The 16627-nt window shown below is 42.7% G+C and overlaps 1 protein-coding gene across 13 annotated transcripts in view; it reads right to left on the minus strand.

Moving 5' to 3' along the window:
- Nucleotides 1-16627, minus strand: part of LOC123285344 (coiled-coil domain-containing protein 93-like) — a 157142-nt gene that overhangs the window by 65203 nt on the left and 75312 nt on the right. For all 13 annotated transcript variants that reach the window (XM_070507484.1, XM_070507480.1, XM_070507483.1 and 10 more), the window contains 2 exons: nt 5543-5641; nt 4699-4755 (listed from right to left, as the gene is read on the minus strand). In XM_070507484.1, coding sequence (XP_070363585.1) covers nt 4699-4755; nt 5543-5605 — 120 coding nt within the window. In that variant the 5' untranslated portion in view covers nt 5606-5641. The remainder of the gene's footprint in view (nt 1-4698; nt 4756-5542; nt 5642-16627) is intronic.

Below are 16627 nucleotides of genomic sequence, written 5' to 3' on the forward strand. Positions count from 1 at the left end.
TTCTCCTCCCCTTGTTGCTTGGACCTTGCAAGTGGTTCACCATGGTGACAGATGCCTAACTGCAATTCTCTGTTGATCCCGAATAAACTCATTTTTGCTGGAGAAATAACTGGCTGTCTATTGTTTAAAGTCAACACCAACACATTTCAAAGAAAAAAGCAGAAGCACTGGGAATAATTCCCAGGAGAAAGAAAAATAAGGCCTAGACAAAGAGAATATCCCAGGTGATGAGCTCAAAAGTTAAAGTTCACAACAGCCTTTCAGCCTGGTAATCTGGCAAGAGGTACTAATAGCTTTAGGCATAACCTCTGACCCACTTCCACTTCATGGAATGTATCCTAAGTAAATACTTAAAGATAAAAGAAAAAATTTAGCCATGAGGATGTCCTACATAATAGCCAAAAGAAAAAAAAAAAAGATACAAACTAAGCTAGTTAATTAGTACCACACAATGAATGCTCAACAGCCACTAAAAACGATCACAGCCACTACAGCTATGGAGGCATATTTACTGGCATGGAAAGATATCTTCAATTACATTGTTAAGCAAAATGAGCAAACAACAAAACAGAATATACAGTATAATACCAGTTTTTCTTCTCTCTAATTCTCTATATTGATAGCTGTAAACCCTGTATTTCATGCTTGGAATAGAAGTGAGTATTCCTGGCTGGTGGTATCATGGGTGATTCAGTCTTTGTACTTTTCCTCCAATTTCTAGTTTTTTATCATTATTACTAGAGTACCAGTACAAAAGAAAAACAAGCTTTTTTAAAACAAAAAGTCATGCACCAAAAAAAAGCCTGGGCTACATAACCAAGCATGAATGCAAAGACTGGAATAGTCCTATAAGGATGGCTAAAGATAAGAATAAGCTAAATATTTTGAAAAACATTAAAATGTTTAATATTGATTTTTTTAAAGAGGTCATATCTAAACAAGAGTAAGTAAAAGCCTACTGGTTGAGGCACAACAGTATCACGCTAATAGATGAAAAAAGAAGACAACACAACAATCTCCACTTAGCATCTATTGTCCAGCTGGACAAGGGGTCTTCAAATAGGAAAAGTCACAGGACTTGGCCCCACAAGGAACCGAAGTGGTGGTGGGAGAGCACCCAACCACTCTGGATGCGTCTGAGTCTCTGGGACCCAGAAGAATAATTGCCCAGAGTGTGGAAATGTCAAGAACATTACTACAAAATTGGGGCCAGCAATACGTGAGAAATCAGAGACCAGGTGAAGAGGGAGAAAACTGGAAAAAGCACCAACATCTGTTGTATTTGAGGAGTCAGATATAAAATCAAACTCTGGCTGCCTCTTCCTAGCTCTGCAACTATGTAGGCATTTTACTAACCTTTCTGAGCTTCAACTTACTGATTTCTAAAATGAAAATAATAACATAGAACTCCCTGAGTGTTGGTGAGGAGTCAATGAAATAACATGTGTAAAATGCCTAATTAGGTGCCATGCTCCTCAGAGGCCGTCAGTCAATAAATAGCAACTACACACTTTTTTTTTTTGAGGAAGATTAGTCCTCAGCTAACTGCTGCCAATCCTCCTCTTTTTGCTGAAGAAGACTGGCCCTGAGCTAACATGTGTGCCCATCTTCCTCTACTTTATATGTGGGACGCCTACCACAGCATGGCTTGCCAAGTGGTGCTATGTCCACACTCAGGATCCAAACCAGCAAACCCTAGGCCGCCAAAGCACAACATGCGAACTTAACCGCTGCACCACCAGGCCGGCCCCTAAATACATATTTTATTAGAGGCTGGGTCTAGAAACCAGGCACCTATATTAAAATGTTTGGCCACATTTTAATCCTCAATTTACCATTCATAATTTAAATTTGAGATTCCAGATTTGTCAATAAGGAGCAAGTTACAAACACTGATGAGGCATCTGAAGGGCTGTACTGGGAAAAGGCTAGAAGGAGAAGAAAACTCCCTTCAGGGCCTGAGACTGGTGAAGAGCCACAAGCCCTGGCCATCTAGGAAGGATTTCATTACCTTTACCAAGGGAAGGATTTTCCTTGGGGACAGTGACAACAATAACAAACAGCAAGCTGCTCCACTTCTTACACTGATTCACAAGAATAAGCCAGGGACATGCAGTGCAGCCCTGGAGTCTCTTGCAAGCTTCTGGGACTTTTATTTCCAGGCTGCAAGGAAGCACTCGCAAAAGCGAGGGGCAGGAGGGATGGAGGTTAACAGCAACACAGATCAGTTAAGAAACCTAAGAAGACAGAATCTGGAAGTGAGAAGAATTTTCAGTAGACAGGGAAAGAAGAAAACAAAGCCCAAAGGCCAGGTCTGGCCTTCCATAAAAATTCTTTATCATTCCTGCTACAAATGTACTGACAGACAATTGAGGAGTAAGTTCACACATAAAAAGAGAAAAAAACTATGCAATTTGAACTATTATCAAAGACACTTGCAAATATTTTTCCGCTTTTGTTTTTCTTGATATTATTTTCTCATTAGCTGCAAACACCGTTTTCTCTAGAAGCTCACAGCATAGTGGGTACAAGAGTTTGCCTGCAGTCTCCACCATCACCAATGTGACCTTGGACAACATACATAGGCTATCTGTGCTTTAGTCTCCTCATCTGCAAAAAAAAAAAATACTCCTTTTTCCTAGGGTTGCTGTGAGGCTAGATGAGTTATATATAAATGCTTAGAACAACATCTGGGCACCAGATTTTTGTCTTTGTCTCCTTAAATTCTACACAGTTACATTACCAAGCAGATGATTTTCTTTAAAAACTCCACTGCAAATGAGAAGAAGAAATAATGTGTCTCTAGAGGCCTGAAATGTCTGATGGGTACAGAGAGGCCAGTCCCAGTTCCACTGATAGGATGACCGACAGCTATGCTGGCCTTCTATTCTCACTGATAAGGCTGAAAACCGTAATGTTTTCCCACTCACCACGCACGGCTCAGAGTGAGATTTACACAGGAAGATATTCAACTAAGCATTCATTTAAAAAGTTTACTTTTATTTTCTGTTTTTGAATAGGTGATACACAGACTTGGTATAAAATTCAAATACTACGAGGTTTATAGGGAAAAGAGAATTTCCCTTCCTCTCCCGCCCCAGCTCCCAATTCCCTGTATCAGAGCTAGGCTGTCATCTGATTCTCGTATCTTTCCAGAAATGAAGCATCATTTAAAAGAAGAGAAAGCAACAGCATATCCAATCAAGTGGTTATTATTTGTAATGACAAACGCTGTTAGGAGGAGTCTTTAACAGCATACAAAAGACTCTACACTGGGGGGCCGGCCTGGTGGCACAGCAGTTAAGTTTGCATGTTCCACTTCGGTGGCCTGGGGTTTGCTGGTTCAGATCCCGGTTGAGGACATGGCACCTCCTGGCAAGCCATGCTGTGGCAGGTGTCCCACATATAAAGGAGAGGAAGATGGGCACAGATGTTAGCTCAGGGCCAGTCTTCCTCAGCAAAAAGAGGAGGATTGACAGCAGAGGTTAGCTCAGGGCTAATCTTCCTCAAAAAAAACAAAAAACAAAAAACAAAAAACTCCATATTGGTAAGTGAAAAACACTACAAAATTATATTTAAAGCATAATTCTATAAAAATGCACATTAAAAATATGAAAGAAACATGTCCAACCATCAGAAGTGGCTGCTTCAGTCTTGTGAAATTAAGCTTGAGTTTCTTCCCTTGTAGCTGTCAACCTTTTCTAAAAAAACACTTTAAGGATATTCTAAACTGAACACCTATTTCATAACCAGGAAAAAAAATTACTCTGCTGTCATAGCATGTCCTCTTCTTTTTGTTACTTAATACTGCCACCAAACTTACAATTGTATCTGGCTTCACAGCCTAACTATCTTAAAGGTTTTCCACTCTTCCTATTTCCAAAATGGAACAGGGGAAAAAATACGCATGACAACTATAAAGCGACAAAGACTTTTTTTGTTTTAAACAAGCACTTTATGTCTTTTATCATCAAACGACTGTTACTCTTTTCAGAATAATCACTTTGGGAGACCACACACTTATTCTTAAAGTGAAAAACAGGCAAAACAGCATGATGTATTATTTCCGGAAGAAAGAGAATTTGCACCTTGGCACTGAGGCTCCACTCCCATCAGTTCAGGTAGGAAGGCTGGGGGGTGAGTGCGGGCGGGCTGACCGGGTTCTGCTGGGCTCTGGCCCAGAGTGTTCTGAAAAGGCCCGAAGCTCCTCTACCCCTTGTGCTAGAGAAGTGGGCACACGCATACAGATTCCCAGAGGTTACAACAGGCTGCGCATGGTGACAGAGGCCATCCCAGAACATTCCACAGAAGCTACTCTTTCTCCAAAGCCACCATGGGGGCAGCAACCTCAATCTACCCTCTCCAGGTCAGCATCTCCTCTTTGGAGCTACTCAAAGTTTATACCTGCACTGGGACAAACAAGGAAGGGCTACGAGTTTGGAATATTTCTCCCTTGAAACCGAAACTAAGAAAAACACTGTGCAGTGGTCGTGGCAAGTTCTCCCCGTGAACGCCGGGTCCAGACAGCGGGCACAGAAGGCAGGGCTTCCCTCACACCCCAACCTGAGGCCAGCTCCTGGGCAGCCCCAGCAGGCGGAGCCTCAGGGAGCAGGGTGTTTGTGACTAAACCAAAGGGCTATCTGGAGGCTGTGAACCTACGTTCTTCTCCTACACAGGGACTCGGACAGGCGAACTTACTGAGAGGTCAACAACAGTCTTGACGGCCTTTTCTTTTCTCTTGAGGAAGTCATCATCCTGTAAGACAAAACAAGGAATAAACAAATCTTGTGCGAAGACTGAAACGCACTGGACTGCTCAGACGTTGGCCTATAAACCGACCTCCCGTCACTACCTCACCTGAACCAGTCTCAGTTTTCTAAGAAACTGGAATACATTCTGCATGGGAAAAAGCTGCTGCCTCTGCAGCTGGCTCCAAAACAGAGCTCTATAGTCAGAGAGAAAAACGGGGACCACTGAGTGCAGTGGTGACGACAAGTATTCTCATTTCAAATCCTTAGGAGCTCAGAAGCCTCAGGCAAGTTACCTAGCCTCTGAGCCTCAGTCTCTCCATCTGTAAAACAGGGACAGAAACACCTATCTCAGGGGGCAGCCATGAGGATTAAAGAGTAGAAGGCAGGTGATGTGCTGGGGCTAGAATGTAGTAAGCATTTCATAGTGATGAGCTATTGTTGTTGTTGTGATTACCTTCCAACTGTTACTCTAAGAATGTTCTAGGCAAGTGGTCTCTTGAGAAGCTTTATATGACTATACAAAAAATATACTCATGTTCCTATAATTTAATAAAAGTTCTGGATCAAGTATCAAAACTGACAGAAAAGGACAAAACCATAGGGCTTTCCACTCAGTGCCCATTTAAAGAGGCAGTTCTAGAGACCCAGGAGGCCCAGTCTCAGTGCTGCCCAGGCAGAGGCAGAGATGCCATATGGGGGTGGGAGTGCAGGGCACCCTGCGCTCACTCTGCTCCTTCTAAGTGTGCACCCATGCTCTCAGCTGGACAAGAAAAGAAAATGAGAACACTGACCTCAGGGAGACTGCAGGTCTTCTGGAACTGGGACACAGAGTAGGAGCGGATGTAGTCACCCATCTCTTCTTTTGTTTCTATAGCTCGCTTCACCAGCCACTGCAGAAGAAAGTTAGGAAACGTGAGCCGATGGGGTGAAACACCACTGCGGTGAAGGCCAACTCAGAGATGGCACCACTCGTGAACCCAAATCACTGTCCTTGAACTGACCACGTGATGACAAGCTATCAACACACACTGTCCTATAGCAAAAGCAACTGGCTTAGCGTCTGAGAGCTGAGCAGCTGTGCAGGAGGAGCCTCACTTCAGAGCCTCAGGCCTCAGTTTCCCTCTCCATGTAAAGTGAAACTGAGAATGTCAGTTCCTTTCACCTCACAGAGCTACTGTGGGAGCAAATGAAACCACATGTACTAGAGTGCTTTGTAAATACCCGAAACATAACACAAATGCAGCTATCCCCAAAACCACCTGGTTCTAGCGATCGATCTCAATGTCATTCTTTTCCCTGCTTCTTGCACCACAGACCAGAGAAAGGTGAAGAACCACAGAGAACCCCTAGCATAACCCTCAACTGACAGATGAAAAAGCATCCCCAAAATATTCAGATGTGAGAACAGGGTGTACTGAGTACACAGCCTTGGGCTTCGGGTTAGCTTGGCACTCACAACATTCTCTCTCTCAATCCGCACAATGCTACAAGGTGGCTGGTACTGGCCACGATGACAGAACGTGAAGCTCAGAGAGAGTACGTAATTTTCCCATTGATCCACAGCTAGCAAACCACAAAGCTGGGCATCACAACTCACAGGCTCTTCCACACCGGAAGACTGGACATATGGGCTTCATTAAATGTTTCCCAGCTCTTTTGGGCTGATATGCAAAAGGAGGTGTTTCTCCCTACCTTAAACTCCAGTTAATTAAAACACACACATATACACACCCACACCCCATAACCTGTGGAAGATTCTGGTGCTCTGAGGGTAAGCACACAAAGTCAAATAAGAGCTTTTGTTGTCCTCCCCTGGCTCTTCATTCAATTCGTGTACTACTGAAGAACATCATGGAGGGGCTGCCATCTGTCAGGCTTGCCATTCTCTCTCCAGAGAGAGCCACTACATCACAAAAGCAGTTTTTGGACAGTAGTTGTGTTTCCCCAAGAGCACAGCCACACGTGGCAAGGTTTAGCTGCCTAGGAAAGTAGACACGTGGCATGCTGCATGGTGCTCCCACAGGGACAGGAAGAAATGCTTGATCACGGAGGGCAGCCAGCTCGAGGAAAGGACACGTTTAGGAAGTGGCTGCCCAGGATAGGGGTGGCTGAGAATATCTAAATAAGGGACATTCTTTTGTTGTCAGCATCTTCCATTTATTTCCATCATTCCACTCCACCCCACCTCCAAACAACCAACTCAGGCACGGACAAAGCCAGAAGCAGGGGCAGAGGATGAGACCACACTCAGAACTACGGTAGCTCCTAACTCGCACCCCCACCCCAGCACCACAGCCCCAGACAACTAAGGAGGCTGACACTTGCTCAAGCCAATTTGTCTCTGCTTTGCTTTGGATCCAGAGATCCACTTTCTGGTCTTTCATACTTGTTTCCTTTTCCATTAATCAGATCTACCCAGAATTATCACTTGGTGGGATGCTGGAGAGTGTGATCAGATAAGGAAAGCAAAGCATGTTGAGTCATAGGATTCCCACAGACAATCCAATACTGTTTTGGAGTTCCCAGCATGAAGGGCTGTGGAGGGAACCTCTTGGACAGCCACGCTCTGCCACAGCTCCCTGGCATTCGAGAAAAATAGCTACCCTCACAGGATACACATCCCACATGGGAGAAAAAGATGTGACCTAGAATACCAATGGCTGGAAGTTAGACCCGTTTTTCTCCTGGCTGGCATTGAGAGTGTGTTACTATAGCTTTGTAAACGGTGTGAACATGGGTGATGAGTCTCGAGCCCCGCACAAGACAACGAGTTCAATGGTTCCCAACTGCTGGTCCGTGACTATCCTTTCACTGCTCTCCAGCAAAACAGGAAAAAACTAGAGGCATGTGGTAAGCTTTTCAGGATGCTAAATGTATTCAATTTGAAGGACTGTCCTTTATTTTAAGATTGGGAGTTAAATGGCTTTTTAGGAAATGATAGAGAAACTAAGAGAAGTTACTTTTAAAAAGGCCCTTGCCTGGCAAAAGACAGATGGCAACCGTAGGTCAACCTCCATTTTTGCTTTAAAATTTTACTGGTCCGTGAAATTAAGAAATCTAGTAACCAGCAGCCTACGCTCTCACATCCAGACAGGAAGTCCCCCAGCATTCAACTCAAAACACAGAACATTCACAGACACTCAAAATGCCCAAACCAAATGCAGAAGATCACTTCCTTTTCACCCTCTCCTCATATCTAGACTAGATTCTTTGCCCTCAAGGTTCTAGCATGGGGCTGAGGAAGGTCTAATCACTAGAGATCCAGGCTTTGGGGGAAAAGGCAACAACTTCACAGAATGACAGTGTTGGAGGTTTTAGTAATAACACAGGGGCCCTACTTCCTAGTTTCACAAAAAGGATCAGGTACCACTGTCCCTCTGCATCAGACAAAAAGTCTAACAAAGATACAAATCAAATTCTGAGTTAAAGTCTTGAAATATTTTGCTGTGTACACAAACAACTTCTGGGAGCCTTTGTTCCTTCGGTTTGTCATTTTCTGGATCTCATCCCATACCGTAGTAGGAGAATCATTGGCGCAGGAGTCTGGAGCCCAGAAGTTTAGTACTGGCTCAGTTACTGATAAGGAAGAAGGATGAGATTAACATTACTGAGGGTCTGTGCCGGGTTGACCTCTTTTGGCCTTTGGCTCTTTGTCTGTAAAATCAAGAGTTTAGGCTAGCATGAGTTGCTCCTAACCAGAGATGTCCAGGAGTTACTTGAGTGGTTTGGTTTGAGACTTTTGTTAAAATGTTGAGACCCAGCACCAGACGTGCTCGATCAGAATGGCAAAGGCTCTGGCAGTGGTTCTCAGCCAGGGCAGTTTTGCCTCCCAGGTGGGGTGACCAGCTCATCCCAGTTTACCCAGGTCTTGACCAGTTTTAACACTGAAGGTCCTGCATCCCATAAATCCCACCTCTGTCCCAGGTGGCCTGTGAGGATTGGCCGCATATTTTGGTTGTCAGAACTGGGGGCAGGCTACTGGCATTTAGTGGGTGGAGGTCAGGGATGCTGCAGAACATCCCATAATGCATAGGACAGCCTCTCACAACACAGAATTATCCAGCCCACGATGTCCATAGTGCCCAGGTTGGCAAGACCTGGGTTATAGCCAGGGCGTGTGCGGGCTGGGGAGCTCATGGGTCATTCTGATGCCTTCACCTGCTGCAGGTCCACAGCACGCTTGCTGTGTGGGTTCACTCCAACAGTCTGTGTCTGCACCTGACTCTTCTCAGTTGTCTCTTTAGAGTTAAATTAACAACTCTTTCGATTGACTTCAAATTCAGTTGTTATTATACTAAATGTTTTCACTTTTTATTTCAGATTTCTTAAACATTTCGTTTTTCTCTGAACTCTCTCCCAACCCGACCAGCCTTGCCATTTTCATTTCATACAAGTTCCTTGATTGTACGTCCTCTCCGCCCCTTCTTCTTTTGTCACAGTTTAGGCTCTGGGATATAAGGTACACCGCCGTCAGTGGTGGAGAAACTTCAGAAGTGTAGGGTCGTCGTCTTTATATATAGAAATGGTTGGGGATTTGGCTTTTCTGACTGGAGGAAGCTCTTCTAAGCTTGACTCCAACCCAGTGGTGCCTTTAGCCAGCAAAAAGAACTTAGGCAATTATAGCAGTATTAACTGTTAAAAAGGGGCGGGGGGGGAAACTTGCTCATGATAAACTGTCTTCTGTCTAGGAGCTTTTGAGGATACTTCATTTGCTTCTCTGACTAGTCTTGTCAATGAGAACACTCTAAAGGCAATAAAAGAAATGGGCTTTACAAACATGAGCGAGATTCAGCATAAAAGCATCAGACTGCTTCTGGAAGGCAGGTATGATCCACATTGATGTTTGGGCTTTAATCTGTTTTCAGTGCCAGTAGTTCAGAAAGGAAATACCAGTATGTTCGGTTGATTTTGCACTGTGTGTTGGCTTACGTATCCAACCTGCTTTAAAGACTTATTTGCTGATGTTTGAAGAAAAGCGTTCCCTTCTGTTGTATAGCCTGGTTCTTATTTCTGAGTTGGGTATCTGACGCAGGTGATTGCTTTCAGCGATGGAGAAGGTGGGGACTGGGTCTTTTGTTGCTCATGTTCTGGCGTTGATGCCCAAACCATATGTGGTAGTGACATGGTAGGTATTCAGTACATGACTTGTTGAATGAGTAGACTAAGTGTCTCTGACCTTTCCTGTCTTAATCCTTAGGGATCTTCTAGCAGCTGCAAAAACAGGCAGTGGCAAAACCCTGGCATTTCTCGTCCCTGCGGTTGAACTCATTGTTAAGTTAAAGTTCATGCCCAGAAATGGTAAGTCTGTGATCCACTGTCTTTGCCGTACCTCACTAGAGTTATTGTACCGGGTACATACTCATGGTGATAACTGCAGGCTGACTTTCACCGCGTGTCATTGTTGCCTTTGTAGGAACAGGAGTCCTTATTCTCTCACCTACGAGGGAGCTGGCCATGCAGACTTTTGGTGTTCTTAAGGAGCTAATGACACACCATATTCATACGTATGGGTTAACAATGGGGGACAGTAACAGATCTGCTGAAGCGCAGAAACTAGCTAATGGGATCAACATTATTGTGGCCACACCAGGCCGTCTCCTGGACCACATGCAGGTAAGAGAACACTGTTGTGTAGTCCCTGTCTTACTGTCTTGTGTGAAACCTCAACCTGACAGCTAACAGTTTTTCTTTGTCTTGTTAGAATACCCCAGGGTTTATGTATAAAAACCTGCAGTGTCTGATTATTGATGAGGCTGACCGTATCTTGGATGTTGGGTTTGAAGAGAAATTAAAGCAAATTATTAAACTTCTGACGAGTAAGTAGGTGGCATCTGCATGTGGTTTGCAAAGTAGTTGGAAGTAGGTGAGGGTTGTTCCTATGTGAAAACTGTTAATACCAGATTTCTAACACAGCCAAGTGAGCTTGTGTCAATCAACCTTAGAGGTTGTCTGAAATGCAAGCATCAAGCTTACTAGTAACTTGTTACAGTGGTTTTGCCATTTTAGAGGTTATAATGCAAGTTAAACAGTCCTTACGTGTCATTCCAGTCCACATCCGCAACCCCATCTTCCTTTCCTTACCTCATTCTAGCGTCTCCCAGGTGGCAGTAGACTTGTGGCCTTCTGTGTTGTATTTGAGTTGTACATATCTTGGTTATACTACTCGCAACATTGTAAGCTGCTTATATCTATAATAAGGCCATAATCTCCTTCATTAGAGAGTTTGCTTTTTAATGCTTTGTTGAGGTATAATTGACATAATCTGCACATATTTTAAGTAAACAATTTAAGTTTTGATACGTTTATGCCTGTGAAGCCGTCACCACAATCAAACAGTGAGCATCTCCGTAACCCTCAAGCTTCTTTGTGCACATTTGTGATCCCTCCCTTTCACCTTCAGTAAGAACAGCCCTCACCTGCTTCCAACGACTGCTCACACACGTCTGCCTCCCAGGTGACGTTGATCTGCCTTCTGTCACCGTAGATCAGTGTGTGTTTTCTAGGGATTTGTATGCATGGAATCATACACTATAAATTGGTCTGCTCAGAAAATTCTTTTGCAAGTCATCCATGCTGTTTATGTGTATCAGTAGTTCTTCATTCCTCAGTTGCATTCCATTGTGTAAATGTACGGCAACTTGTTTATCCATTCACCTGTTGATGGATGATTGTGCTATTTATGGGTTTTGGTTATTACAAATAAAGTTGCTGTGAACATTCATCTACAACTCTTACCATGGGCATACATTTCCTTTTTTCTTGGGTGACTACCTAGGAGTGGAGTGTTTGGTGTATGTTTAGCTTGTGCCATTTTGCTTTCTCATCAGCAGTGTGTGAGAGTTCCATTTCCTCCTATTAAGTCTTGAAATTGGGTGGAGTTAACTCCCACCTTTGTTCTTTTTCAGATTGTTTTGGCTCTTCTTGTTCTTTGCATTTCTGTATCAATTTTAGAGTCAGTTTGTCAATTTCTACCCCCTAAAAAATCTGGCATCTTGGTTGGGATTGTGTTGAATATAGATCATTGGTGGAAGGCAATACTGAGTCATTCAAACCCAAGAATAAGGTATACCTCCATTTATTAGCTCCGTAATTTCTCTCAGCAGTGTGTTAGAGTTTTCAGTGTACAGGTTTTTTCACATTTTTTGTCAGATTTATCCCTAAGTATTTTATTAAAATTTTAAATTGTTCATTGCTTGTATATACAATACATTTAATTTTTTAATTTTGGTCTTTTATTTGGCAAGATAATTATTACTGTACTCAGTGGGATTGTTCAGTATGACCTTCCAGATGAAATTAGCCTTTGGGTTTTTACGTAGGCAAACATACCACCTACATGTGAAAAAAATAAAATTCTTCACTTAATTCCTTTCTTGCCTGACTGCACTGGCCAGCATCTCCAGTACAATACTGAATAGAAGTGCTGAGAGAAGACATCTTTGTCTTCTTCCTGATCCTAAGGGGAAAGCGCTCAATCTTTCACCATTAAGTAGGATGTTTGCCATAGATTTTTTGTAGCTGCACTTTATCATATTGAGCATGATCCCTTCTGTTCCTAGTTTGCTGAGATTTTTTAATCAGAAATAAATGTTAAATTTTGTCAAATGCTTTTTCTGTGTCCTTTGAAACTGTCAGATGTTATTTCTTTAGTTTGTTAATATGGTAAATGATATTGGTTAACTTTCAAATGTTGAACCAACCCTGCATTCCTGGAAAAACCGCACTTGGTTATGATGCATTATCCTTTTTTATATATTGAGTCACTGTGCTGAAATTTTGCATCCATGCTTATGAACCATTGTTGGGTTTGGGGATCACGGTAGTGACTGGCTTCCAGGCATGAGTCAGGAAGTAGACTCTCTTCAGTGTCCTGAAGAGTTCTTGAAGTATTGGTAATATTTCTTCCTTAAATGTTCGATAGACTTCACCAGTGGAGGCCATTGGGGCTGCAGTTTCCTTTATGTGAAGATTTTGGGTACAATTTCTTTAATAGATAGCGGCTATCCACGTTTTGTCTTTCTCTTGAGTGGGTTTAGCAGCTTGTCTGTCAGGGAAATTGTCCTCCGTCTAGGTTGTCAAGGTTGTGGACAGAGAGATGTTCATGATGTTCTCCTCTTAATGTCTATAGTGCTGTCATGTCCCCGTTCTTGAAGGTTCTACTTGGAGCATTTGTAGGTGTGAAGCAATTCTGAAGATTCCCTGAAAGATCTGTGTTACTTTTATTTGCATCTGTTTCAGCACGCAGACAGACCACCCTGCTTTCTGCCACACAAACTCGAAAAGTTGAAGACCTGGCGAGGATTTCTCTGAAAAAGGAGCCATTGTATGTTGGCGTTGATGATGATAAAGCTAATGCAACAGTAGATGGTCTTGAGCAGGTAATTTGTGTCAATATCTTAATTTTTTTTTTTAAGATTTTATTTTTTTCCTTTTTTTTCTCCTAAAGCCCCAGTACATAGTTGTATATTCTTCGTTGTGGGTCCTTCTAGTTGTGGCATGTGGGACGCTGCCTCAGCGTGGTTTGATGAGCAGTGCCATGTCCGCGCCCAGGATTCGAACCAACGAAATACTGGGCCACCTGCAGCGGAGCGCATGAACTTAACCACTCGGTCACGGGGCCAGCCCCTCAATATCTTAAATTTTAAGGATCTTCCTTGGTGTTTCCTTGTAACTGTTTGGAGGATCATCCAAAAAGCAGATGGATTAATGAACTTTTAATTCGAATATAGTAAACTTGGTATTGGGTCTCTGGCTCTTTCATATAAACTATCTTGAACTCCGAATAATTTGGTCGGCTATCTTTACTCTGTCTCTCAATATAGCTTCCCACGTGGGAGGTTATTAATCACTACCAATTGTAGATGCAGTAAAAAAAAAATTTGTTTATTAATCTCTTGCTTGAAGACGCAAAGTGAGTTAGAAGATGGAGAGACTGGTTTCACCCACGTAGCTTTAGAAGATTGGAAATGAAATGACAAAGATCTAAACTAGGCTGATTAAAAAATAGAACTTTAAAGGGGCTGGCCCTGTGGCCGAGTGGTTAACCTTCTGTGTGCTCTGCTTCAGCGGCCTGGGTTCACGGGTTCAGATCCCAGGCGCGGACCTACACTGCTGGTCAGCCATGTGGTGGCATTCCAGATACAAAATAGTAGAAGATTGGCACAGGTGTTAGCTCAGGGTGAATCTTCCTCACAAAAAAAAAATAGAACTTTAAGATTGAATCTTTTGTTGAATAAAATATTTTGCTGTAACAATTTAGCTTAAAAACCTTTCATTTGTTGTCTAATTTTTAAAAATATATTCACCCAGCCTTGTTACCTTGTTTGGGACGCTGCACTTAAGCTGTGGTTATTTGAGATCTTCCTGTTAAAAACCTCTTTAAAAAAATGAATCAAAATCAGGGGCGGAGCAAAATGGCAGGGTGAGCTGACCTGGGATTCTCTCCCCTCCAAAGTACAAAGATTGGAAGAACTGAATTTCGGAGAATAAACATAATGCCAGCTCGTTAGAGACCTACAATACCAAGAAGGCGGAGATCATAAACTGAGCTTTACACCTTCGGAGGCGCTAGAAAGGTAGGAGAGAACATCGCTCCCTCCCCTAGAGTCTGCCATCGCTGGGGTGCAGGTCGGGAAGGAGCGGGGGAGGGGCCGCGTGACCCGGGGATCATCCAAGACTTCTGCCACTGATTCAGTGGAGACCCGCTGACGGGCGGAAAGCTTCCATCCGCGGGGATCCTATAAATCAAGGGCCTTGGGAGACCAGAGAACAGAACTGATCTGAACCCAGACCGGTGGGTGTGAGTAACAGCCCCTCCCCCCCAGCAAAGCCAGTGGGCGCAGCCATCTTGCCCCAAGGTGGAGAGCTAACACGCCGCTCTCAACCCCCATCTAGTGGCGACAGGCTGTAACTGCAACTGAATTCTACCACCATGAGAAAAAACCGCTCCTCTACCATCCAGCAATTTATAAAGGCCCCAGACCAGAAGGAAAACAATAAAAATACAGAATTAAGTCCTGAGGACTTGGAATTAGGTAAACTAAGTGATAATGAATTCAGAGCAGCTATAATCAAAAAGCTCAATGAGGTAGAGAGAAAGATAGAGAAACAAGCCGAGTTCTGGAGTTACTTCACAAAAGAGATTGAAATCATAAAGAAGAATCAAACAGAATTACTTGAGATGAAAAACACAATGGACCAGATAAAACAGAATACGGATTCCCTGAATGCCCGTGTAGACAACCTAGAGGAGCAAATCAGCATAATCGAGGACAGACAGGCTGAATGGCGCCAGACAGAGGAAGAAAGAGAACTAAGAATTAAAAAAAATGAGGAAAATCTCCGAGAGATAATGGATTCAATGAGGAGTAAGAACATAAGGATCATAGGAATTCCCGAGAATATGGAAAAGGAAAATGGAGCAGAAACTGTGCTTAACGAAATTATTGAAGAGAACTTCCCAAATCTAGGGATCAACAGAGAAATGTGTGTAGAGGAGGGTTTTAGATCTCCTAGATTTGTCAATGTAAAAAGACCCACCGCAAGGCACATAATAGTAAAGTTGGTAAATAGGAATGATAAGGAAAGAATACTCAGGGAAGTAAGAAAATAAAAGAGAATAACCTATAAAGGAGCCCCTATCAGACTGTCAGCGGATTTCTCTACAGAGACCCTACAAGCTAGGAGAGAATGGAGTGATATATTCAAAGCTTTAAAGGATAAAAACCTTCAGCCAAGAATACTCTATCCAGCAAGAATTTCCTTCAGATATGAGGGAGAAATTAAATCTTCTCCAGACAAACAAAAGTGAAGGGAATTTGTAACTAAAAGCCCTCCATTACAAGAAATCCTCAAGAAGGCTCTCATACTTGAAAAAAGAAAAAAGGGAGAAAGGGGACACAATCCACAGACTAGGGAGACCGATGGATAGAACCAGAACAGGATAGCAAATATTCAACTATAGCATTAGTGTAAAAATAAGGAAACTACCAAAACAAGGATGATCTTAGCACTCTAACTACAAATTAATAAGACGAGTTGGAATAAAAAATAAAAATAATTATTTAGGAGGGGAAGAGCAAAGGGTCTAAATCAGTATTGGTCGAGTAAGTAAGAGACCACCAGAGAATAGACTATATTATACACGAGATTCTAAATACAAACTTCAAGGTAGACACTAAAATAAAGTACAGAACAGAGTCACAAATCATAGATAAGGAAAAATCTAACAAACCCAGCATAAGAAATTGCAGTATTAAATGGGTAGTCTAAAGCACACAGGAAAAGAAACACAGGAAAACAAGATAATGAGCGACAGATTGACAGCATTAAGTCCACATGCATCAATAATCACTCTCAATGTGAACGGATTGAACTCTCCAATAAAAAGACACAGAGTGGCAAAATGGATTAAAGTACAAGATCCAACAATTTGTTGCCTCCAGGAAACACACCTCAGCCCCAAGGACAAACACAGACTCAGGGTGAAGGGGTGGAGGACAATACTTCAAGCAAATAGCAAGGAAAAAAAGGCAGGTGTTGCAATTCTCATATCAGACCAAGTGGATTTCAAAATAAGACAGGTAAAGAGAGACACAGAGGGGCAATATATAATGATCAAAGGGACACTTCACAAGAAGAAATAACGCTTATACATATCTATGCACCCAACACAGGAGCACCACGATTCATAAAGCAACTATTAACAGACCTAAAGGAAGATGTTAAAAACAACACAATAATAGTAGGGGACCTCAACACCCCACTCACATCAATGGACAGATCATCCAGACAGAAAATCAACAAGGAAATAGTGGAGCTGAATGAAAAACTAAAACAATTGGACTTAATAGACATATATAGATCACTCCACCCTG

Source organism: Equus asinus, chromosome 4 (genome assembly GCF_041296235.1).
Source record: "Equus asinus isolate D_3611 breed Donkey chromosome 4, EquAss-T2T_v2, whole genome shotgun sequence".
Classification (NCBI taxonomy): domain Eukaryota; kingdom Metazoa; phylum Chordata; class Mammalia; order Perissodactyla; family Equidae; genus Equus; species Equus asinus.